General features: G+C 37.5%; 1 protein-coding gene across 2 annotated transcripts in view; it reads left to right on the top strand.

The window, feature by feature from the left end:
* The window catches only part of UBE2E2 (ubiquitin conjugating enzyme E2 E2), a 360,447-nt gene that overhangs the window by 9,149 nt on the left and 327,807 nt on the right, over positions 1-23,491 (top strand). For both annotated transcript variants that reach the window (XM_037008576.2, XM_073222806.1), the window contains exon 3: positions 8,610-8,660. In XM_037008576.2, coding sequence (XP_036864471.1) covers positions 8,610-8,660 — 51 coding nt within the window. The remainder of the gene's footprint in view (positions 1-8,609; positions 8,661-23,491) is intronic.

The raw sequence follows: 23,491 nt of genomic DNA on the forward strand, positions 1-23,491 counted from the left end.
CCACCCTTATCCCTCCCTTCCCACCCGTCCTCCCCAGTCCCTTTCCCTTTGGTAACTGTTAGTCCGTTCTTGGGTTCTGTGCTTCTGTTGCTGTTTTGTTCCTTCAGTTTTCCTTTCTTCTTATACTCCACATATGAGTGAAATCATCTGGTACTTGTCTTTCTCCGCCTGGCTTATTTCACTGAACATAATACCCTCTAGCTCCATCCATGTTGTTGCAAATGGTAGGATCTGTTTTTTTCTTATGGCTGCGTAATATTCCATTGTGTATATGTACCACATCTTCTTTATCCATTCATCTACTGATGGACATTTAGGTTGCTTCCATATCTTGGCTATTGTAAACAGTGCAGCGATAAACATAGGGGTGCATCTGTCATTTTCAAACTGGAGAGCTGCATTCTTAGGGTAAATTCCTAGAAGTGGAATTCCTGGGTCAAATGGTATTTCTATTTTGAGCATTTTGAGGAACCTCCATACTGCTTTCCACAATGGTTGAACTAATTTACATTCCCACAAGCAGTGTAGGAGGGTTCCCCTTTCTCCACAACCTCACCAACATTTGTTGTTGTTTGTCTTTTGGATGGTAGTCATTCTTACTGGTGTGAGAGGATATCTCATTGTGGTTTTAATTTGCATTTCTCTGATGACAAGCGATGTGGAGCATCTTTTCATGTGCCTGTTGGCCATCTGAATTTCTTCTTTAGAGAACTGTCTATTCAGCTCCTCTGCCCATGTTTTAATTGGATTATTTGCTTTTTGTTTGTTGAGGTGTGTGAGCTCTTTATATATTTTGGATGTCAACCCTTTATCGGATCTGTCATTTACGAATATATTCCCCCATACTGTAGGATACTTTTTTGTTCTATTGATGGTGTCCTTTGCTGTACAGAAGCTTTTCAGCTTGATACAGTCCCATTTGTTCATTTTTGCTTTTGTTTCCCTTGCCCAGGGAAATATGTTCAAAAAGAGGTCACTCATGTTTATGTCTAAGAGATTTTTGCCAATGTTTTTTTCTAAGAGTTTCATGGTTTCATGACTTATATTCAAGTCTTTGATCCATTTCGAATTTACTTTTGTGTATGGGGTTAGACAGTGATCCAGTTTCATTCTCTTACATGTAGCTGTCCAGTTTTGCCAGCACCATCTGTTGAAGAGACTGTCATTTCCCCATTGTATGTCCATGGCCCCTTTATCGAATATTAGTTGACCATATATGTTTGGGTTAATGTTTGTAGTCTCATTGGTCTGTGGCTCTGTTCTTGTGCCAGTACCAAATTGTCTTGATCACTGTGGCTTTGTAGTAGAGCTTGAAGTTGGGGAGTGAGATCCCCTCTTTTCTTCTTTTTTAAAGTAACTGTTAAGATAACACTGTTGTGAATCCCCATAGTCTACTTGGCCTTGACTGAGTTATTGAATTTTTTTTAACCAAACATGTATGCATTTTAAACATGTTAACACATATACACTGTTTTCATTTTTCTGAACCATTAATGCAACTTTCTGATGTTATAATGGGTGCTTCATATCTTTTCCTTTTGTATAATTTTTGTATCATATTCTTCAACTGAGTCTAAATGAGTCTTGATCCCCACCTCTTTTAGCAAATGACAGCTGCGTGCCTTACTCTTACCATCCTGAAGCATTTAAGGTATTAAGTGAAGTTTTGCAACTGAAATTTAGTCTGTATTTTGCTGTGACTTTTCTCAGTAACTGCAGTTGCTAACTTCTGTATTGTAATAATCAAAGAAGTAGCACTGCCAGATGGAAAATTTAGGCAATTGTCTAATTGACTTATGTCAAAAGAAAGAATTTTGTCCTAAAAGTTCTAATAAGAGAGGCCTTTCTGTTTGTTTGACTTAGCAAGGTAATTGCCTGTCTTTCACCTTACCTGTGTTTAATAACTGGCCTTAGTTTCCTTATCTTTTAAATGGGGACTGATAAAATAGTAATACTTAGAGGATTCTGTGAGATTTATTTAACTCACTTCTAATAGCCTAAGATCATCATGTCAGAGGTACACTGTGAGTATGAATTATTTTTCCTCACCCTAAGGGACAGTGCCTGAAATAGCTATCTTCCTTACCCCACATGTCAGGACTGAGAAGCTTAATGCATACCATGATCACAACTTTTGAGATAGAATTGAATTGCTGTCATTGAAAACAGCAGGACATCTTACAACTGTTTAAATAGCAATTCTTGGTATAATCTTTTCTGTCAAGAAAAATACAACCATTTTTAGGTAACAGTGGCTCAAAATTTATTATAATATATTGACTCACTGACCAGAGTTGTCAAGTTTAGCAGTAAATCGCTTTTTATATTGAATAGATTTGAAATTACATCTGGAGGGGTTCAGGTCCCCTTATAGGACACTATCACAGAAAATTATGATTTGTCAATTTTTTTTAAGCCAAAAGGGACAATATAAGCACAAAGCAAGATGAGCTATTTGAAGATCCTTAAGAAGTTCTTTTATGTTAAAAATAGTTTTCTTTGACTGTTTAAGCATGTACTTTTAAATGCCTGTTTTTTTAGTTCTCTTGGTTTAAAAACAATTTATAGAAGTTATTATTTTTCTGGTAACAAACAGTACAGAAACATTTTTAATAGAAAGCAATGGTTTTCTGTCTAAACACCCTCCCTATCCCAATTCCATTTCCTGAACTGGAAACTCTTTTAGTCTTCTCCAGCTTTAGTCCTTCTGTTAGTTTTCTGTATAACTTAATGTACTTAAACCTATTTGTTGAATTGTTTACTTAAATAATACCTTTTGACTTTTTGTTGTGAGATCTGAGGATTTAGCTTGTTTACCTGCTCTTCCTTTCCCTCCTTCTAGTTATTGATAGTTATATTTTAAAAAAAAGGTTATTGTTTGTTTTTCTAAACTAAAGAATATTTAAGACACAATTTTTTTATACCTTCCAATTTCAACAGTATTTCTTGGTGCCCTACTTTGTAAAATGGGGATTATTAAAATCCTTCATTCTTTCTTCCATCTACTCAAACCTGTCCTCCATCGACTTTTAGCTGGTTTCTTTTAGCTACACTTAATTCTTGCTCAAGATGAGTAGCATTTACATTGTGTAGAATGCACCTACTCAACCAGTATTCTGTGCTTTGTAAGCAAAAGACCCGTAAATTGTTCAGACATTTACTAGAACTAAATATTCAGTGCCAGACCAAACAGGATGTTAGGAATAAATTTCCTACAAGTCCAGTGTCATGATCTCTAGGCTACCCAATGAATCATAGCATTTAGGCAAAATATCAAATCTTTTTTTTTTCCCATTAACACCTGTTTCATTATTAAAGTAATTTTACATTTCAGTTTCCCTCATATTTTTGGTCAATGATTTTCTTACAGAGATGTTTTTCTTTTGGGATTTCTGGATGTTCTCTCCACCCCCATGCTGCCTTGAATAATGAGTCTTCATTATATCTTTATACACTGTTGTATCCCCGTTGGCTATCTCAACCTGTTTAATTTTCACCTGTCTGCTTTGTCTTCCAGAAATACACTGAAATTTCTCCTCTGTTGGTCACTGCTTCTTTTTGCCGTTGTTCCTTTTGGCAATTTTTGCCCTGCAGGAGTGTGTGCATGCTCAGTCTGCTGTCTGTAACCAGGACTTACCCTTTCAGTTTTAAAGTGCCTGTTTATGCTTTTGCTGAAATCAATAAAGGGTGTTCTCCTGTATCAGAGTCTTGAGAGTTCTCTCATTTAATTATGGGCCATATGTACTTTCTTCAGTTAGTATTTGGTTGGTCTGCTTTCTTTGCTGTGATTTTATTTTCTCTGGTGACATCTGTTAAGCCTTAGGAGTGCTCCCGTCTAGAACAGTCCCTCTAAAATACCCTGTAGAGGTGGTTTGTGGGAGGCAAATTCCCTCAACTTTTGCTTGTCTGGGAATTGTTTAATCCCTCCTTCATATTTAAATGATAATTGTGCTGGATACAGTATCCTTGGTTCAAGGCCCTTCTGTTTCATTGCATTAAATATATCATGCCATTCTCTTCTGGCCTGTAAGGTTTCTGTTGAGAAGTCTGATGATAGCCTGATGGGTTTTCCTTTATAGGTGACCTTTTTCTCTCTAGCTGCCTTTAAAACTCTTTCCTTGTCCTTGATCTTTGCCATTTTAATTATTATGTGTCTTGGTGTTGTCCTCCTTGGGTCCTTTCTGTTAGGAGTTCTGTGTATTTCCGTGGTCTGTTCGATTATTTCCTCCCCCAGTTTGGGGAAGTTTTCAGCAATTATTTCTTCAAAGACACTTTCTATCCCTTTTTTTCTCTCTTCTTCTTCTGGTACCCCTATAATATGGATATTGTTCCTTTTGGATTGGTCACACAGTTCTCTTAATATTGTTTCATTCCTGGAGATCCTTTTATCTCTCTCTGTGTCAGCTTCTATGCGTTCCTGTTCTCTGGTTTCTGTTCCATCAATGGCCTCTTGCATCTTATCCATTCTGCTTATAAATCCTTCCAGAGTTTGTTTCACTTCTGTAATCTCCTTCCAGACATCTGTAATCTCCATCCGGACGTCTGTAATCTCCCTCCGGACTTCATCCCTTAGCTCTTGTATATTTGTCTGCATCTCCGTCAGCATGTTTATGATTTTTATTTTGAATTCTTTTTCAGGAAGACTGGTTAGGTCTGTTTCCTTCTCAGGTGTTGTCTCTGTTATCTTTGCCTGAAATTTTGCTCTTTCATGGCAATAGAGATAGTTCGCAGAGCTGGCACGAGTGACGGCTGGAAGAACTTCCCTTCTTGTTGGTTTGTGGCCTTCCTCTCCTGGAAGAACAGTGACCTCTAGTGGCTTGTGCTGGGCAGCTGCGCGCAGACGGGGCTTCTGATTCTTGCCTGGCCGCTATGGAGTTTATCTCCGCTGTTGCTGTGGGTGTGGCCTTCCTCGGGCTGCTGCTCCCATATGGTGGAGCTGTGTTGGAGGGGGAATGGCTGGGAGGCTATTTATCTCTGTGAGGGGCCTCCGTGCTCCCTGCTGCCCAGGGGGTTAGAGTGCCCAGAGTTCCCCAGATTCCCTGCCTCTGTACTAAGTGTCCCAGGACGCTTCTGTCCAGCAGTGTGGTCCCTGTTCCTTTAAGACTTCCAAAAAGCACTTGCTTTTCTTTGTCCCCAGGGCGCCAGCTGTGGGGACCCGCTCACAGGTCTTACTGTCCTGTTTCCCTGTTATCCAGGACCCCACGCATGCACTGTGTCTGCACTCTGGTGTGGATGGCTAGAGCTGGGTATTTAGCAGTCCTGGGCTCCCTCTCCCTCCCGGCTCCGACTCCTCTCCTCCCGCCCGGAGCTGGGGGGAGGGGCGCTTGGGTCCCGCCGGGCTGGGGCTTGTATCTTACCCCCTTCGCAAGGCGCTGGGTTCTCGCAGGTGTGGATGTGGTCTGGATGTTGTCCTGTGTCTTCTGGTCTCTCTTTTAGGAAGAGTTGTCTTTGTTGTATTTTCAAAAATATATGTGGTTTTGGGAGGAGATTTCCGCTGCTTTACTCACGCTGCTATGTTGGCTCCGCCTGCACATGTACTTTCTGTGCATATAAGCACATCATATAATCCATCTTAGAAGGAAATCGTATGTTATAAAGATAATAGAGATCATGGCATTTGTTCTACTTAACCTCCTCTTCATTTTGTAGGATGGATAACTTAGGCTGAGAGAGAGCTCAGGTGTGAGCAGTCTTTTTCATCCCAGAACTCTCAAATTAATGGCATAGCAGAATTAAAATGAAAGTTTTTGGCTTTGAACTGATTAGTCGTGTCCTACTTCATAATGCCTCACCAACCTTGAACCACACAGCTTAGACAAGTAAAAATTGTATTAGTGTGAGATTCCTTAAGGAAGTTGGTGCCAGTTCTTTTGGAGAAGCAGACCTAATCTTTAGTTCCATTTGTTGTCTTGAAAAATAGAATTAAATTGAGAAAGTATTTTTGTTCATTTTCTTGTTTCTAGGGTATTTTAGTCAGCTATCATCCATATACTATCACAGTAATTACCAGACAGCAGGCATCCAGCTGTGAGCAAATCTCACCTTTGAAGACCAAGGAATGGAGAAGAAATGGTTTTGAGAATTTTTTTTCTGTATTTGGTTTAACAAAGCCTGTGTTTAATAGTACATGAATGATTGTTAAGAAGTTGCTAAGTGTAAATCTACAGATTCAATGCAATCTCTATCAAAATACCAACAGCATTCTTCAACAAACTGGAATAAATAGTTCTAAAATTCATATGAAACCACAAAAGACCCCAAATAGCCAAAGCAATCCTGAGAAGGAAGAATAAAGCAGGGGGGATCTCGCTTCCCAACTTCAAGCTCTATTACAAAGCCACAGTAATTAAGACAATTTGGTACTGGCACAAGAACAGGCCCATAGACCAGTGGAACATAACAGAGAGTTCAGATACTAACCCAAGCATATATGGTCAATTAATATATGGTAAAGGAGCCATGGATATACAATGGGGAAATGACAGCCTCATCAATAGCTGGTGTTGGCAAAACTGGACAGCTACATGCAAGAGAATGAAACTGGATTACTGTGTAACTCGATACACAAAAGTAAACTCAAAATGGATCAAAGATCTGAATGTAAGTCATGAAACCATAAAACTCTTAGAAGAAAACATAGGTAAAACTCTCTTCAATATAAACAGGAGCAACTTTTTCATTAACATATCTCCCCAGGCAAAGGAAACAAGAGCAAAAATGAACAAGTGGGACTATATCAAAGTAAAAACTTCTGTACAGCAAAAGACACCATCAGTAGAACAAAAAGGCATCCTACAGTATGGGAGAATATATTCATAAATGACATTTCTGATAAGGGGTTGACATCTAAAATATATGAAGAGCTCACATACCTCAACACCTAAAAAGCAAATAATTCAATTAAAAAATGGGCAAAGGATCTGAACAGACAATTCTCCAAAGAAGAAATTCAGATGCCAACAGGCACATGAAAAGATGCTCCACATCACTAATCATCAGGGAAATGCAAATTAAAACCACATTTTGATATCCCCTACACCAGTTAGGATGGCCAACATCCAAAAGACAAACAACAGCAAATGTTGGTGAGGATGTGGAGAAAGGGGAACCCTCCTGCACTGCTGGTGGGAATGTAAATTACTTCAGCCATTGTGTAAAGCAGTACGGAGGTTCCTCAAAACCTAAAAATAGAAATACCATTTGACCCAGAAATCCCACTCCTAGGAATTTACCCAAAGAATACAACTTCTCAGATTCAAAAAGACATATGCACCCCTATGTTTATCAAAGCACTATTTACAATAGCCAAGACATGGAAGCAACGTAAGTGTCCATCAGTAGATGAATGGATAAAGAAGAGGTGGTACATATACACAGTGGAGTATTATTCAGCCATAAGAAGAAAACAAATCCTACCATTTGCAACAACATGGATGGAGCTAGAGGGTATTATGCTCAGTGAAATAAGCCAGGCGGAGAAAGATGAGTACCAAATGATTTCACTCATTTGTGGAGTATAACAACAAAGCAAAAACTGAAGGAACAAAACAGCAGCAGACTAAGAACTCAAGAATGGACTAACAGTTGCCAAAGGGAAAGGTTCTGGTGGTGGGTGGGGAAGGTGGGGGAAGGGAGGGAGAAGGGGAATAAGGGGCATTATGATTAGCACACATAGTGTAGGGGGGTGGGCCCAGGGAAGGCAGTGTAGCATGGAGAAGACAAATAGTGACTCTATAGCACCTTACTACGCTGATGGACAATGACTGTAATGAGATATGTGGTGGGACTTGATAATGGTGCGCATCTAGTTAACCACAGTGTTGTTCATGTGATTGTACATTAATGATACAAAAAAAAATTTGCTAAGTTTAATCTTTAAAAACTGTAATACTGTAGCTTTTGTGTGTGTATGTAGGGGGTTAGGTGAAATGAAAAATCCAAGTTGAAAATATCACATGAGAACCAAAAGTGGGTGAAAAAATTTTTTTTTCTTTGTAGGAAGATCATGCAATGACATTAAAATGATTATCAACATATTAAGATAGTTCTAGCAGAAGAATTGGGTCAAACTTGAAAGCCTCAACCTGCTCCAACCCAGAGGCTTTGGGGAGGAATACCGCTTATATTCTTGTAGCATTTTCAGGTGTTGGAATAACATCCTGATAATCCTTTCTTCACCAATTGATTGGATCTGTCAGAATGCTTGGATTCAACAATATGATCATCTTTCCATCCTGTATGGGGATAGTCTAGTACAAATCAGAAGTTGAAACGATCCATAAATAATGTCAGAGTTTCCACTTTAAACTAGAAATTTTGCTTAGTGTTCAGTGTTTAATGAAGTTTTAATTTAAGATGGAGTGCTGCTTTCGCAGGGTGCATGCGCTGATAATGGCCAATCTTGTTACTCTTTGTAGATGCAGGGTCAAAATTGTGACAGAAATTACTACCATGTTGTTAATGTATCGTATGTGATGATTTGTACAGTATTAGTATTTCAGATTAAAAGCATACAAATGGGAAATATTAGTGTAAAAATATAACATTTTTGTGAAATATTGAGAGAGTGAATACATTTGAATGTAACTTTCTCTTTCTTTATTTTAAAGAATTCAGAAGGAACTTGCAGAAATTACCTTGGACCCACCTCCCAACTGTAGGTAAGTACTTACAGATTTTTATTTATTTGTATTTTTTGTGGAGGTATAGTGGACTTGTTGCTTTGTGTGTGATCTGTGAGACTTCTCTCATTTAATTATGGTCCGTATATACTTTATATGCTTATAAATGCATCGTAGTATCTATAATTGAAGGAAATCATCTGTTTTGTAGTCTGGTTAATTAGTAAAAGCATCACTGTGGTTTGGACTTAAATGACTGTGGTTTGGAGAAAAATGACGTGCTGTATCTTGGGTCTGGTGTCATAGTAGGGAGATTGCTATTGGGCTATTTTAAGACATTTCTTTCTGTTTTGATATGAAGTCACTGTTGGATCCAGGCCAACATTGAGTTTAAATTGGTGTCCTGTGGATTGATGGTGAAAGGGCAGATTATAGGAAAATGCTTCCAAAATTGAATGCAGGTAGAATTTATTGTTTGGTATGATTTTTTTTTTATTTTACTGATGTATGTTTATGTAAAAGCAAAGCTAGCAACTATAGCATTAATGAAAGTTGAAAATTTTGCAGGTGGCTGTATTGGTAGTTGGCTGTTTGACAACTACTTTGTGTAAGAAAGATTCTAATAAGGCTTATTATGTTTGTAGTGAATCTAGTATGGGTCTTTATATGAGCGTCATATATAAACTTGCAATAATGTTCAAAGAATGTTCCACTCAAACAGAACAAACTTCATTAGATAAAACTGTTTAACCATAAGACTTTTTGTCACATTTAAGACTGTTACATCAGAGCTGTTTCAGATAGAAGATACTTGTTTAGGCTTTGGTGGATGATTTATAAAAGTAGATTGATTGGAAAAACTCCAGTTTGAATTAAACCTAAAATTCCTTATTTCTTATGATAATATTTGCTTTAATGGTTTTAATCTTTTTTTCAAATAACTGAACAACTCATTTTTGTTAAATGAAATCCACATGTAATATTGGTAATATAGACTGCATCTTTGCTGTCAGCTATATTATTTTCTAATACCTTTGTCTAATTTAGCTTTGACTTATTACAAATAGTAGTTTAGTGTTGATTAAACCAATATATTGCAAACATGCATGAGAACTTAAGGTCTGAAGAAAGGAATTGCATAGTGGCTATTTAAGTAAACTGAAACAAACCATAGTTTTATTTAAAGTAAAAAAAGAGTTTATGGTGTCATCTGAAATTTGGAGATTGACACTTTCTTTGAGCCTTTAGTTAATGATACCATTTCTGCTTATGTAAGGTTTTTATAAATAAAGCAGTTAAAAATATATATGTCACATATAATAAGCCATTCAGTTTCAGGAAAGATACCTACTTTGTGGGGTTTTTTTTTCCAGTTTTGTTGAGATTTAATTGACATATAACATTGTAGAAAGCTACTACTTTGGTTAATTTGCTTGTTTATGGGAATTTATAAGGAAATCCATTTGACAATATGAATATTGGATAGCTAATAAGTTTGCTTTCGAAGTGAGGTTTACTGTGGGATGGTTTCATCTTCTTTTATCGATCCCAAAATAGTTTATTGGACACGATCAGGCAGAGATAAAGATCATATCCACCTTCTGGTATGTAATGCTCTGCTTTGGTAAGCAGAGGATCCTCTGTGCTGCGGCTGATTGGGAATTGGTGATTAGCTCTGAATTCGCTGTGCTTGTGCCTCTTAATATAGATTTTCAGTGTGAGTGTTAAGTAGATTACTGTGGTCTCTGGATTGTTTGTTGTCAAATATTTGATTGTGGTTTACAGTAAATCTGTCTGTCTGTATTTCAATGAGAATGTGGTTACTATCTTCAGAAAGAGAAGTTAGGGCATAATTTTAGTTTGGCTTTTTTTTTTCACACAAAATTAAGAGTGCTTTTGTGGTTGATCTTTCAAAGTTCTGTGCTAGTTCATGTATGTTCTTATGACTATAATGAATTAATTTATAGAAATATAGTATATTAAAGCTATCTGCTTAATAGAAGGAGTCAAATTCCCTTAGTACTCCTTTACCTTTCCCAGCAGATTACCTCTCCAAAGCCTGCCTTTTCGTTGCTTAGGTAGTTGTTAGCTATCACACAGATTATGTGTGAGGAAATGTCTGTGGGTTTACTTGTTTAGGCCATCGGAGAGGAGGATATTATTTGTAAGTTGTTTTTGGAGGGGGTAGGTGTGTGTCCCATTCCACTAAGAGTATGATTTATCCTTGTTTTCTGGAACCTTAACAGACGACTACAAACCAGTTCTGTGTGTATGTCATGTTACAGATGGCATCCTGAATTTCAGTGCATCTCTTATGTGGTGTCCAGATAAGCCACTCTTGGTATCATATTGAAGGAACTGGAATCATATTCAAGGAACTGGCATGGTGTTTATTCTGAAAGTCTGTCATTTGAAGTTGTTGGGAATATAAAGTCTCTCTGAATTACATCGTTCATTGTACATAGATATGTTGATATTAGTCATTTTTAGAGGAAGCTACTCTATTTTAAAATTTGCCCATTAAAAATTTTTTTTTCAGGTTTTGAACAACCTGAATATTATTTTAAAGGAGCATCCACAAAATTCTTGAATAAAAGGTTGAATTATTTCCTCTTTTTTTTATGGAAGTATAGTTGATATACAATATTATATTGGTTTCAGGTATATAACACAGTTGTTAAAACAGTTGCACACATTATTCAATCCTCACCCCAGCTAGTGCAGTTACTATCTGTCAATATAGGAGGATGTTGCAGAATCATTGGCTATATTGCATGCTGCCCTACCATCCCTGATCAATTTATATTGTGATTGGGAGTTTAATTATTTCTTCTATAGGAAACACGTGCCTGTAATCTCCAGTTTTCTTTTCACTGTTTTTGTTGTCCTTGAGGTAAAAATGTAATGAAACAGGTTTTTTTTTTCCCTCTTACTTTCTGTCTCTATGTATTAGCTTATTCTGGTCGTGTATAAATGGAATCATACAATATGTGGTCTTTTGTGACTGGCTACCCTCATGAACGTAATGTTGTCAGGGTTCATCCACGTGGTAGTGTGCATCAGTACTTCCATTTCTTTTTGTCTCTGATATTCCACTGTGTGGATACACTGCATTTTATTTCTCTGTTCATCGGTGGATGGACATTTGGGTTATTTCCACTTTTTGGCTATTGTGAATAATGCTACTGTGAACATTTATTTGTGTTCAAATTTTCGTGTGGACATTTGTTTTCATTTCTCTTAGGTATATACCTGGGAGTAGAATTGTTGATTATATAGTAACTGTGTTTAACCTTTTGGGGAACTGCCTGACTGTATTACAAAGTGGGTGTACCATCTTACCTTTCTACCAGCAATGTATGAGAATTCCAGTTTCTATACAGCGTTGGGAATTGTTACTGCCTGTCATGTTGATGATAGCCATAGTAGTAGGTGGGAAGTGGTATGTCATTGTGGTTTTGATTTTGCATTACCCTGATGAATAATGATGTTGATGACCACCCTTTCATATGCTTACTGGCTATTTTTGTATATTCCTTGGAGAAATGTTTATTCAAATCCTTTGTCCATTTGGAAATTGAGTTGTGTTTTTATTGTTGAATTGTAAGTGTTCTTTATTTGTTTTAGATACAAGTCCCGTGTCAGGTATGTGATTTGCAAATATTTTCTCCCATTCATTTTCTTGATAGTGATGTTTGAAACACAAAGTTAAAAATTTTGATGAAGTCCAATTTATTTTTCTTGCTTGTACATTTGGTGTCATTTCTAAGAAGATTGCCTAATTTAAGATTACAATGAATATATTCAATGCCTATGTTTTTCTTCTAAGAGCCTTTTAGTTTTAGTTCTTACATGTTGGTCTCTGATCCATCCTTTATATGTTGTGAGGTAAAAGTCCTACTTCATTTTTTTCTTGTGGATACCCAGTTATCTCATTATTATTTGCTGAAAAGACCATTTTCCCCATTGAATTGTCTTGACATCCTTATTGAAGAATTGGTGTGTGACAAATGTGAAGGTTTATTTCTGAACTCTCAATTTTATTCCATTAATCTATGTGTATGTCCTAATGCCAGTATCATGCAGTACTTGATTACTGCATTTTTTGCCCCACCCCTACTGTACTTTGTAATAAGCCTTGAATCAGAGCCTGTAAGTCCTCTAACTGATTTAGCTTTCATTGTTTAAACTTATTTTAGTTAAGGCATTCCTAGTATAGAAGAGGCCATGACTGGAATAAATCTAACTAATGTCTCACCTTAATCTTGATGAGGGCCATTGAAAAGAAGAAAATGTGTTTTCCTCATCATAGTAACTGAAACACTATGTTGGAAAAATGTGTGTGTGGGTTAACGTTTTTCAAAACTATGTTCTAGAACAGGAAGGCAGTGAGATAGAAACTGGAAACAGTGTCTATGTAGGTGTGATCTCACCAGTGAAAAAAAATCTAATTATTGTCACTAATTGTTTTCCCTTTGTGGTCACTGTGGTAATATGAATATAGCTTTTTGTAGCTTTTCAAGGATTTTCATATATGATGTCAGTCTTTTCAACCACTCTGAGAGACTCCTGGGATTAAGTAAGTAGCTCAGGGTCGCACAACTAGAAATGGTTGATTTGGATTTAAACTTACGTTTTCTGATCTTTCATCTTTTATTTTTCCACATGTATGACTAGATAGAGAAATACATTCAGAATTACATTTGTGGCTAGCTCTTTGTGGTTCATTTCAGGAAAAAAACAACACACAGAAGAATTCAGAATATTACTGTACTATATTTACTTTGCATTCCAGAATTCCACAAGCAGTATGTAGCTGGAACATTCTGAAAAGCAATATTTTGAGTGTGTGTGTGTGTGTGTGTTATTATTTCTGGTACTTGTTCATGTAAAGGATTTCTTTACCTCTGACAGTGCTTAAGTCAATGTTTACAGATGTCTGCACTTTGAGTACCATTGGTTTTTCCCTATTACTCAGCCTGATTTGAGGTCAAGGTCTCCTACAGTTCATGTTCGTATTTATGAGGGCTTAATATTAGATCTGTGCTAGGACAACTAGATATCCAGGTATAGTTCCTAATCCTAAGAATCTGAGTATGGCTAATGGAGATACCAGGCATACAGAACTGCTTAGAGAATTAAGACAAGAATAATGATGGCATTGTGGGTAGAAACTGCCACTATCTATGGTCTTTGTGAAACTTAAAATTGGTAATGCTTCTCCTCTTTACTTTGGTTGCTCAGAAGCCAATACCTTATTTGCTCTTTGACTTCAGTAATTAACTGCATTTTTTGTAGAAACCTCAACTCTGGTTGTATTTTCTCCTCTTATATCCATATTTTCATTTTGTACTTTTATACTAAATAATTTTTTTTTTGCACCACCTCAGTCTTTTTGGAGCAAGGTAGATAATGAGCAAATAAACATTATAAATGAGTGAGAGGTGATGTGAATGTGTACTGGTTAGCAGAATGCTGGAATATCTCTGTGAGGCATCATTAGCATGATGAGATTTAAATATACATTGAAGACCTATGTTGTATAGGATACTGAATTATTCATATCTGTCTCTCTTCTCTTGAGAACAGATAATTGAGGAATATTTTGAATTCACTCCTGTGAGTTCTTGACACCATTGCTTCAGTGTTCAGTGGTTTTTTGCATAGACCTTACAAGAACACTAGTTTTAAATAACCCTTGTGATGTACCAAGTCATTAAAGCAGCTAAAGAATTGTCTGGGCTAGCCCCTGTGGGCGTGGTATCCTCAGAGCTGGCGTGTGTGTACGGACAGTGTGACAGAGAGACGATAAAACACGGTCTCCTACTTTACAGTCAGTTGGCCATTCAGAGTTTCAAGAATTCCAAGTGTGTTTATGTTCTCATTTCTGTACCTTCCTTTATGATTTTTAGGGTGTGCTCCTCCATTACTCCCAGGAGTTAGGTATGGTTTTGTTTTTGCCTTTACCTTGAGGCTGACTTTTCATGTGGTGCACAACCAACATAGAGCCTTCAGGGACTTACCTGAGTATGTACCTGTGAGTACTCCAGGTGTAGTTGTTTGCTGTCATGTACCTTTACTTCAAAACAGTAATGTGGAGAAGACATAACTATCTCAATGAAGTCACCAGAAAAATTCCTCACTTTCTGATTTCAAAATGTTATTTTTTTACATCTGCCTTTAACCATAGATTTGAAATGTTTATTTTGTATTAAAAGGAAATGTTGTGATAAAGTGAGTTTAGTGCCTATTACTCAGTCTTTGATATTTTATTTCTTTTTTTCCTATTTTTTGCTGCTTTAAGAATATTACAAGAATGTGACTGAAAAAAAATATTAAATGGTCACACTGGGATTATATTTTATACTAGCAACAGAACATTTTATCACTTGTGTTAGTTTGCCCAGTTTTATAAGTGGTTATTATTTCAAATTTATTACCTAAGCACTTTAGATAGAAAGTGACATATTACTATCTAACATGTAATATTTAATTCCCATAGCATTTTATCTTTTAAGATGTCCTGAAAAAACTATTATTTAGTGCACCCAGAGCATTTCTTTACAGTGATTATAACATTCATGCACTTATTTTTTACCAAGAGTTATTGTAAATAACAAAATCTTGTTTTGTTAGTATATTTATTTCATTTTGAGAACAATGTGCATTTTGATTTTTAAATTTATGTTGTCAAAGTTTGCTTTTTGACTATGATTTTTTTTATTAAGGTATTATTGATATACACTCTTATGAAGGTTTCACATGAGAAAACAATGTGGTTACTACATTCACACATATTATCAAGTCCCCACCCATACCCCAATGCAGTCACTGCCATCAGTGTAGTAAGATTCCACAGATTCACTATTTGCCTTCTCTTTACTACACTGTCTTCTCCGTGACCCCTGACACCATGTATGCTAAACATGTCCCTCCATCCCTTTCTCCCTCCCTCCCTCCCTACCCGCCCTCCCACACCCCTCTCCTTTGGTAACCACTAGTCCCTTCTTGGAGTCTGTGAGTCTGCTGCTGTTTTGTTCCTTTAGTTTTGCTTCGTTGTTACACTCCACAAATGAGGGAAATCATTTGGCACTTGTCTTTCTCCGCCTGGCTTATTTTACTGAGCATAATATCCTCCAGCTCCATCCATGTTGTTGCAAATGGTAGGATTTGTTTCTTTCTTATGGCTGAATGGTATTCCATTGTGTATATGAACTATGTCTTCTTTATCTGTTCATCTGCTGATGGACACTTAGTTGCTTCCATATCTTGGCTATTGTAAATAGTGCTGTGATAAACATAGAGGTGCATATGTCTTTTTGAATCTGAGAACTTGTATTCTTTGGGTAAATTCCAAGGAGTGGGGTTCCTGGGTCAAATGGTATTTCTATTTTTAGTTTTTTGAGGAACCTCCATATTGCTTTACACAATCGTTGAACTAGTTTACATTCCCACCAGCAGTTCCTCTTTCTCCACATCCTTGCCAGCATTTGTTGTTCTTATTGACTGATTTTTTTCAAGTGTTCATATAGAACTGCTCATTTAAAATGTCTGCATACTTTAGGGACTTACTGGGATGTAAGGTATATCTAAAGATATATCTAAATCCCTATTTGTGTAGAAGCAATTCATTATTCCAAAATGTGTAATAGATTCAGGCAAAGCCATCAGTTAAAATTCATTGTCTCTTCCAATACATAGCAGGTAGATGTGCTCACTCTCCACTCTCACCTCGGTGGAAGATGACCCCTAGTGATAATTTGAAACAGCTAGAGGGAGAGGCAAGAGCCCTCATACCAGAACCAAGGTTTCTGCCTTGGTACCTGCTGTTGCTTCCACCTAGAGTCCAGCACCCCCTTCTCCTACATCCCTCTGCTGGCAGTCCTGCTGAGCTTCATGCTCCAATTATTTTACTTGTTTTACTTATTTTGGGGAGAGCTCTTTCTTTAATCTCTATATTTCAAGCTTGAGCGTTCAGCTGATGAACAGCTAATTATCCTGGGGCACCAACAGCTGTTGAATGCTTTCAGTGTTTGAGGCAGTTTGCTGAATGCTTTCCCAGCATTATCTCATTTAATCTTCCTGAGTGTCCTTGAGGTAGATACTAGTTTTAGACAGTACTTTATAGGTGGCAAGACAGGCTTAGCAAGGCTAAGTAACTTGTCCAAGGTCATGAGTGAGTAAGTGGCAGAACTGGGATTTCAAGCTTGGTGTTCTTGACTTTAGAGTCCATGTGTTTTGAGAGTTTGCTGTGCTGTCTTCCATTTGCAGAGTAGAGGTGGGTGAAACAGCCTGGAGCAGCACTATCCCAGGAGAGCTTGCTCTTAGGATGAAAGTGTTCTCTGTCTGTGTTGTCCAGCCCAGCAGCTACTAGCCTTATGTGGGAGCTTGAAAGGCGACTAGTCCAACTGAGTAAATGAGTCTCTAATTTTACTCAATTTTAATTAATTTACATTTAATTAACCATATCTGACTAGTAACTACTGTATCAAAACAGCACAGATCTAAAAAATAAGAATGTTTAATGCTTAAATTTTTGCTTCATTTCTTTTCACTTTTAGGTAAGGGTAAACTACCAACTCATTTTGACCTTCTTATATGGTGCTTGTACTTATGTAATTATTCTACATAAGTACATACATACATAATTATGTACTTACAGTCATGTGTTTATTTGTCTCCCCCCTTCATTCCTACTAACCACCATTATATTCTAAGAGTCAGGAACTCTTAAATACTATTATTTTTTTAGAGCATCACACACAGTACCCTTAAGTAAAAGACTGGGGGGAAGTTGGGGTTCCTGTGGCCAGGATCCTCACTGAACTTAAACCACCTGGTGATGTAACTGGCCTGTTGCTAGGTTGCCGCTTCCACACCTTTAGGCAATAAGCCATTATTGTGCTATATAGAGAGCTCTGCCTAGTGCTCTGGACGGAGGCAGAGACGCTAGTGCTCCACCTGCTGCAGGGAGAACAAGCTGGGTAATAAACCCTTTCACCCCAAAGAAGGTTCTGCTGTCAATTTCTTTGGTCACAGTGAATCCATAGCGAACTTGCCCGGGGCTAAAACCCACTGGCAAGACAAAGACCTTTATACATATTAATGTTATAAAGTATTGGTTATTATTTTTACTTCTTAACAAAATGAAAGCAATACTGCAAATCATTGATTTGCTCATAGGCTGTTGAAACTGGAAAGCTAATGATCTGGCACTCTGTCCAGCCCAGAGAGGAAATACCCTTCCCCAAGGACATACAGTCTAAGGACAAAGCTCCCACTAGCATTCAGTTCTGATAGTTCTTTGGGTTGCTTATTTCATTGATAGAGTTAGATACATTTTATCTACTTAGAAAATTTAGATACAATTCATATAAACAAGGAACACAGAATTCTTTTCTGTGATCAAGTACATTTGAGAGGAACTGGAGTTATTTTGTCCGGAGAAGTGAAGAAACCCTAATAGCTGTGTTTAACTGTTTTCAGAGCCATAAAATGGAAGTGCAGTTAATCTTTTTCTGTGTGATTTCAGGGAGTAGAAATAGCACTTCTCTGTTAAATTAAAAGGAAACCATTTTCTTCCATGATAGAAAGGCTTCATCTTCAGTCAGAGCTTCCAGAGAAATAACAGGTGACTTCAGGAGATAGTACATGCCTTGTCTCTGGAGGAATTAAAAATGCATATTTGCTTATTCCAGAGGGATTTTCAGGTGTTAGATGTGGGATGGTACTAGGTGGTATCATCCAGCTGATGGGCCCGAGACAAATGAAGTGTACTTTTATCAGCCTTTGCCCTCTTCGTCCATTGGATTGTGACTCCTTTTTCCTGTCTTGTTTGCCTTTTTGGAGCCTATGGTATGTAATTTATATAGCTTATTGTCCTATTTAAAGCAGCCTGTTTATTTGTTATTAGTTCTGTATCTGAATTAGCAAGTGAGGCTTTTATTTCATTCTTTAGTTGTAACTTTTAAATTTATAAGAAAAGGAATAAAAGAATATAGGGAAATAAGAGCCTTGTGTGGGGCTTAGAGACATAAACCAATATTTATCAGTTTTATAGGTCCCAGGTTATTGTATGTTGTTTCATAAACTCCACTTACCTGACATAATGAAGAAATAAAAATATTACTGTTAATCAAGTGCTGGTGTAAATTGAGTTAATCATCTAATGTAAATCTTTTGAATATTCAGTTGGTCAGTGTACATACTTTTAAGTCTATCAAACTGTGTAACAAACCCATTCAGAATCTTCACAGTATCTCCCTCATTCCTTTGGTCTTGGGAAAAATTTCATCCTTAGAAAAAACTTTCATCCTTAGAAATTGGATAAATATTAGTTAAGAAAATTTGTGGCTTATTTGCAATGTGTTTTTTTCTGATAAAATTTCCATGAGCCGAGAAATCTTAGAATTAAGAGAACTTCAAAGTTTTAAAGACTTCAGATGACAGACTACAATAAAACTGCTGCTCTTTACACACACATGTGGACTGTTTCACTTATCATCTAATTGATTGAGACATTTTAAAACTTCTGTCCAGTATTATGAAAAGATGACTGATGTGTCTGTAGGCTAGGGCAAAATTCTGTGGCCTACTGCATCAGAGCAGAGTGGCCTGAGACCTGCCTGCAGGTGGGAAGCTGGTGGAAGGTGGCAGATGCACTTCAAGGGCTAAGGGGAAATCCTTGCCTGAAACTAGAGCAGAGTTTCTCAAGGGTGGCAAAACTGCTTCTTGTTTTAGGCAACTGACATTTTGGTGTTAGGCTCAATTTCACAGGCAAATGGAGCCCAACATGTGCAGTCTTTGGATTCCATGTGGCCAGGTAGTGAATAAGGTGGTCTGTAGGAGGGGACTGGCACTAACCTGAACCTGCTGGGGCAGTGTAAGATGGTCTAGAATGTGAGAAAGTAGAAGTGTAGGGTTTGGGAGTCAGGTCCCTTTGAGTAAATAGGGCAGGAATGGATAGGAGTAGTTTCAGTTCTTTCTGAGTTAACTGTCATATTCACCGGCATAAGATACAATTGTACCTTCTTAGCCCTTGTACATCACTTCAGTAAATGTCCTGCAACAGCCTGGTTCAAAAATGATACTGTACATTTATGTTATGATCCTACTTTGCCAGCAACTGAGATTTGAGGTTGGGGGAAAGAGACAGAGAAGTTTTAAGAGGGGGCAAAGAAATTAAATTTCCGATACTCTTGCATTGGTTTCAAGTCCTTTAGAAATTTTTAGAGTTCATATAGTAGATATTTTGCCTTGCATGATCTTAATACATTGAAACAAATCCTTGTGCATTTTGCCATAAATTTGAATGAGTATAAGGGACTTCTGCCACTATCCAAATGGCCGGGACTATCTCCAAAAGGCTTTAGTTATTGCAGTACCAAATTAACATCATTGTAAGGTAGTGTTGTCTAAAAGGTAAAGTGGACCCCAAAGACAGCATTAGAAGTAGCCTCTAATATTATGTAGCAGACTTATTCCATTCTTAATTATCTGCATTAATGAGAAATTAATAATTCACTATATATAGTATTTAAAACTATAAAATATGCATTAGATGGTATTCTGAATATACTATTATGGACAAAGTGTAGCCTCCTTAAATAGGTAAATATGTAAACATTTAATAAGTGTTTATCAAAATTGTGTAGTAGTAATCTAAAGTTGATTACTCTTCTTCAGATGATATGTGGCCAGATGTGTCCAACTTTCAAGTGGGGAAAAGCTGTTAAACAGTTCTTCCAATTTTCGAGCTCACAAGTTTGGGTTGTTAGTGGGTTGGGTGCTGACAGAATCTTTTAAAAGAGAAATAGAGTTGTACATGTTTCTGATGTCCTCATTCTCCATACTTGAAAAATTCTTTTCATTACTCGGTTTGCCATCATTTTCAGAAGTTAGGGGTTTGCACTGGAATATGACCAAATTGAGTGTAGTTTTGTAATCAGCCAGCTGGGGACCTTGACTCTGGGTTTTGGAGACAGCAATTTTGGTTGAGAAGATTTCAGTCTTCCATGCAGAAGATGGTCAGACACGGATGTCTGTTTGGACAAATGTAAGTTGTTCAAGGGAAATATACATGTAATGCACCGCAAACCCCTCAGCTGCCATATGGTTGGGCCTGTCAGCTGGGGATCCAGCCAGGGAGTTCTGACTAATCTATAATGTAGGGACTGTAGTTGAATAAGCACACTTTTTCTAGATAAGAGATTAAGCAGGCTTAAATTGATATTTATGTGCTGACAACTTTAACTTGAGAAGTCAGACATAATCAAGGATTGTTGGGATTGACACCCATTGTCTGATAGAGGCTTGGGAAGTTGGGGATCTCCTGACATATTGATCCCTCTAGGCTTCGGGGATAAGCATCTCTTTCTAAGTGCTTATTAGAATTAGGGTAGAATAGAGCAGAGATGCAGTTTGCCTTACTGTTAAGAGGAGGAATTTGTTACAGGAATAAGAATAACCTTCATGTTTGACAAAGCAGCTGGTCTGAGATTAATAGGGAAGCCTAAGAATAGGCTCAAATTAGTACTGGGGCCTGGGAAACAGCAAAATCAAATTATGTTCTTGAATAAGAATCTGTAAGGTACTAATGTGTTCAGAAAATAACTATTACTAGGTTAAGTGAATAATAAAATAAGCCGAGTAGGACATATTTTGAGATTAATATTCATTTAACATTAAACCCAAATGTTTTCTAAGGGCCTATTATGTGATCAGAATGGTGCTGGGTACTGGGGATAATACATAAAGGAACTCCAGCCTTTGTGGAGCTTACATTTCAGCTCCGAAGACAGTCTGGGACTTCTATTTCAGAAAAACCCAAAACTGCCTTAAGAGGAGGGGGAAATAAACAGACGTAATAATTGCTATGAAAAAAACAAACAATGGGTGAGTTTTAGTGTGGGCATCTACTACTATTTTGGGTTGAAAGATTTTCCTAAGGAGATGACATCTAAACTGAGAACTAAATGAAGAAAACTTCCTAGCTGCACAAGGAGTGGGGGGCTGTGGTCTAAGAAGCTGCATGTGCTAAGAATCTAAAGCAGATATATGCTGGTGTTCAAGGAGATGGAAGAAGTCTGGTGTGGCGGGGTTGAAGAGGAATGGGGAGAGGGCAGGGGCATGAACAGCACAGGATAAGATTGCAAAATGAGGCTGGGGCAAATCAAGCAGTTTTCCTCTAGCTGCTAGACTGTAAGGAGGTGTAAGATGGGAGGCAGATGGTACTCCAGGTGATAGTGGATGGTATTTTGGGTTTGAGTGGTAGAAGTGGGAAAGGGAAAGAGGATAATTTAAGGTGTATTTTTTTTTCTTTTACTTGGTATCATTAATATACAATTACATGAGCAATATTGTGGTTACTAGATTCCCCCCATTATCGAGGCCCCCCCATGTACCCCATTACAGTCACTATCCATCAGCATAGTAAGATGCTTTGAAGTCACTACTTGTCTTCTCTGTGCTGTACTGCCTTCCCTGTGGCCCCCCCTACATAATGTGTGCTAATCATAATGCCCCTTATTCCCCTTTTCCCTCCCTTGCCCCGCTACTCTCCCCACCCCCTGCCAGTCCCTTTCCCTTTGGCAACTGTTAGTTCATTCTTGGGTTCTGTGAGTCTGCTGCTGTTTTGTTCCTTCAGTTTTTGCTTTGTTCTTATGCTCCACAGATGAGTGAAATCATTTGGTACTTGTCTTTCTCTGCCTGGCTTATTTCACTGAGCATAAATACCCTCTAGTTCCATCCATGTTGTTGTAAATGGTAGGATTTGTTTTCTTCTTATGGCTGAATAATATTCCATTGTATATATGTATCACATCTTCTTTATCCATTCATCTACTGATGGACACTTAGGTTGCTTCCATTTCTTGGGTATTGTGAATAGTGATAAACATAGGGATGCATATGTTTTTCTGAAACTGGGATCCTGCATTCTTAGGGTAAATTCCTAGGAGTGGAACTCCTGGGTCAATGGTATTTCTATTTTTAGTTTTTTGAGGAACCTCCATATTGCTTTCCACAAAGGTTGAACTAATTTACATTCCCACCAGCAGTAGAAGAGGGTTCCTCTTTCTCCACATCCTCGCCAGCATTTGTTGTTCCTATTCTTTTCTCTGATGGCCATCCTAACTGATGTGAGGTGATAACCTCATTGTGGTTTTAATTTGCATTTCCCTGATAATTAGCAATGTGGAGCATCTTCTCATGTGCCTGTTGGCCATCTGAATTTTTTGGAGAATTGTCTGTTCATATTCTCCGCCCATTTTTTAATAGGATTATTTGCTTTTTGGGTGTTGAGGTGTGTGAGTTCTTTATACATTTTGGATGTTAACCCCTCATCAGATATGTCATTTATAGTGTATTTTTTTGTACAATTACAATATATTTATTCTCCCATAGTGTAGGATGTCTTTGTTCTGTTGATAGTGTCCTTTGCTGTACAGAAACTTTTTAGCATGTTGTAGTCCCATTTGTTCATTTTTAATTTTGTTTCCCTTGCCTGAGGAGATGGCATTCAGGAAAAAGTTGCTCATCTTTATATTCAAGAGATTTTTGCCTATGTTTTTTTCTAAGAGTTTTATGGCTTCATGATTTACATTCAGGTCTTTGTGCCATTTTGAGTTTACTTTTTTGTATGGGGTTAGACAATAATCCAGTTTCATTCTCTTGCATGTAGCTGTCCAGTTTTGCCAACACCAGCTGTTGAAGAGGCTGTCATTTCCCCATTGTATTTCCATGGCTCCTTTATTGTATATCAATTAACCATATATGCTTTGGTTTATATCTGGGCTCTCTAGTCTGTTCCATTGATGTATGGGTCTCTTCTTGTGCCAGTACCAGATTTCTTGATTACTGTGACTTTGTAG

The sequence above is a fragment of the Manis javanica genome, chromosome 15, assembly GCF_040802235.1.
Source record: "Manis javanica isolate MJ-LG chromosome 15, MJ_LKY, whole genome shotgun sequence".
In the NCBI taxonomy this organism is placed as follows: domain Eukaryota; kingdom Metazoa; phylum Chordata; class Mammalia; order Pholidota; family Manidae; genus Manis; species Manis javanica.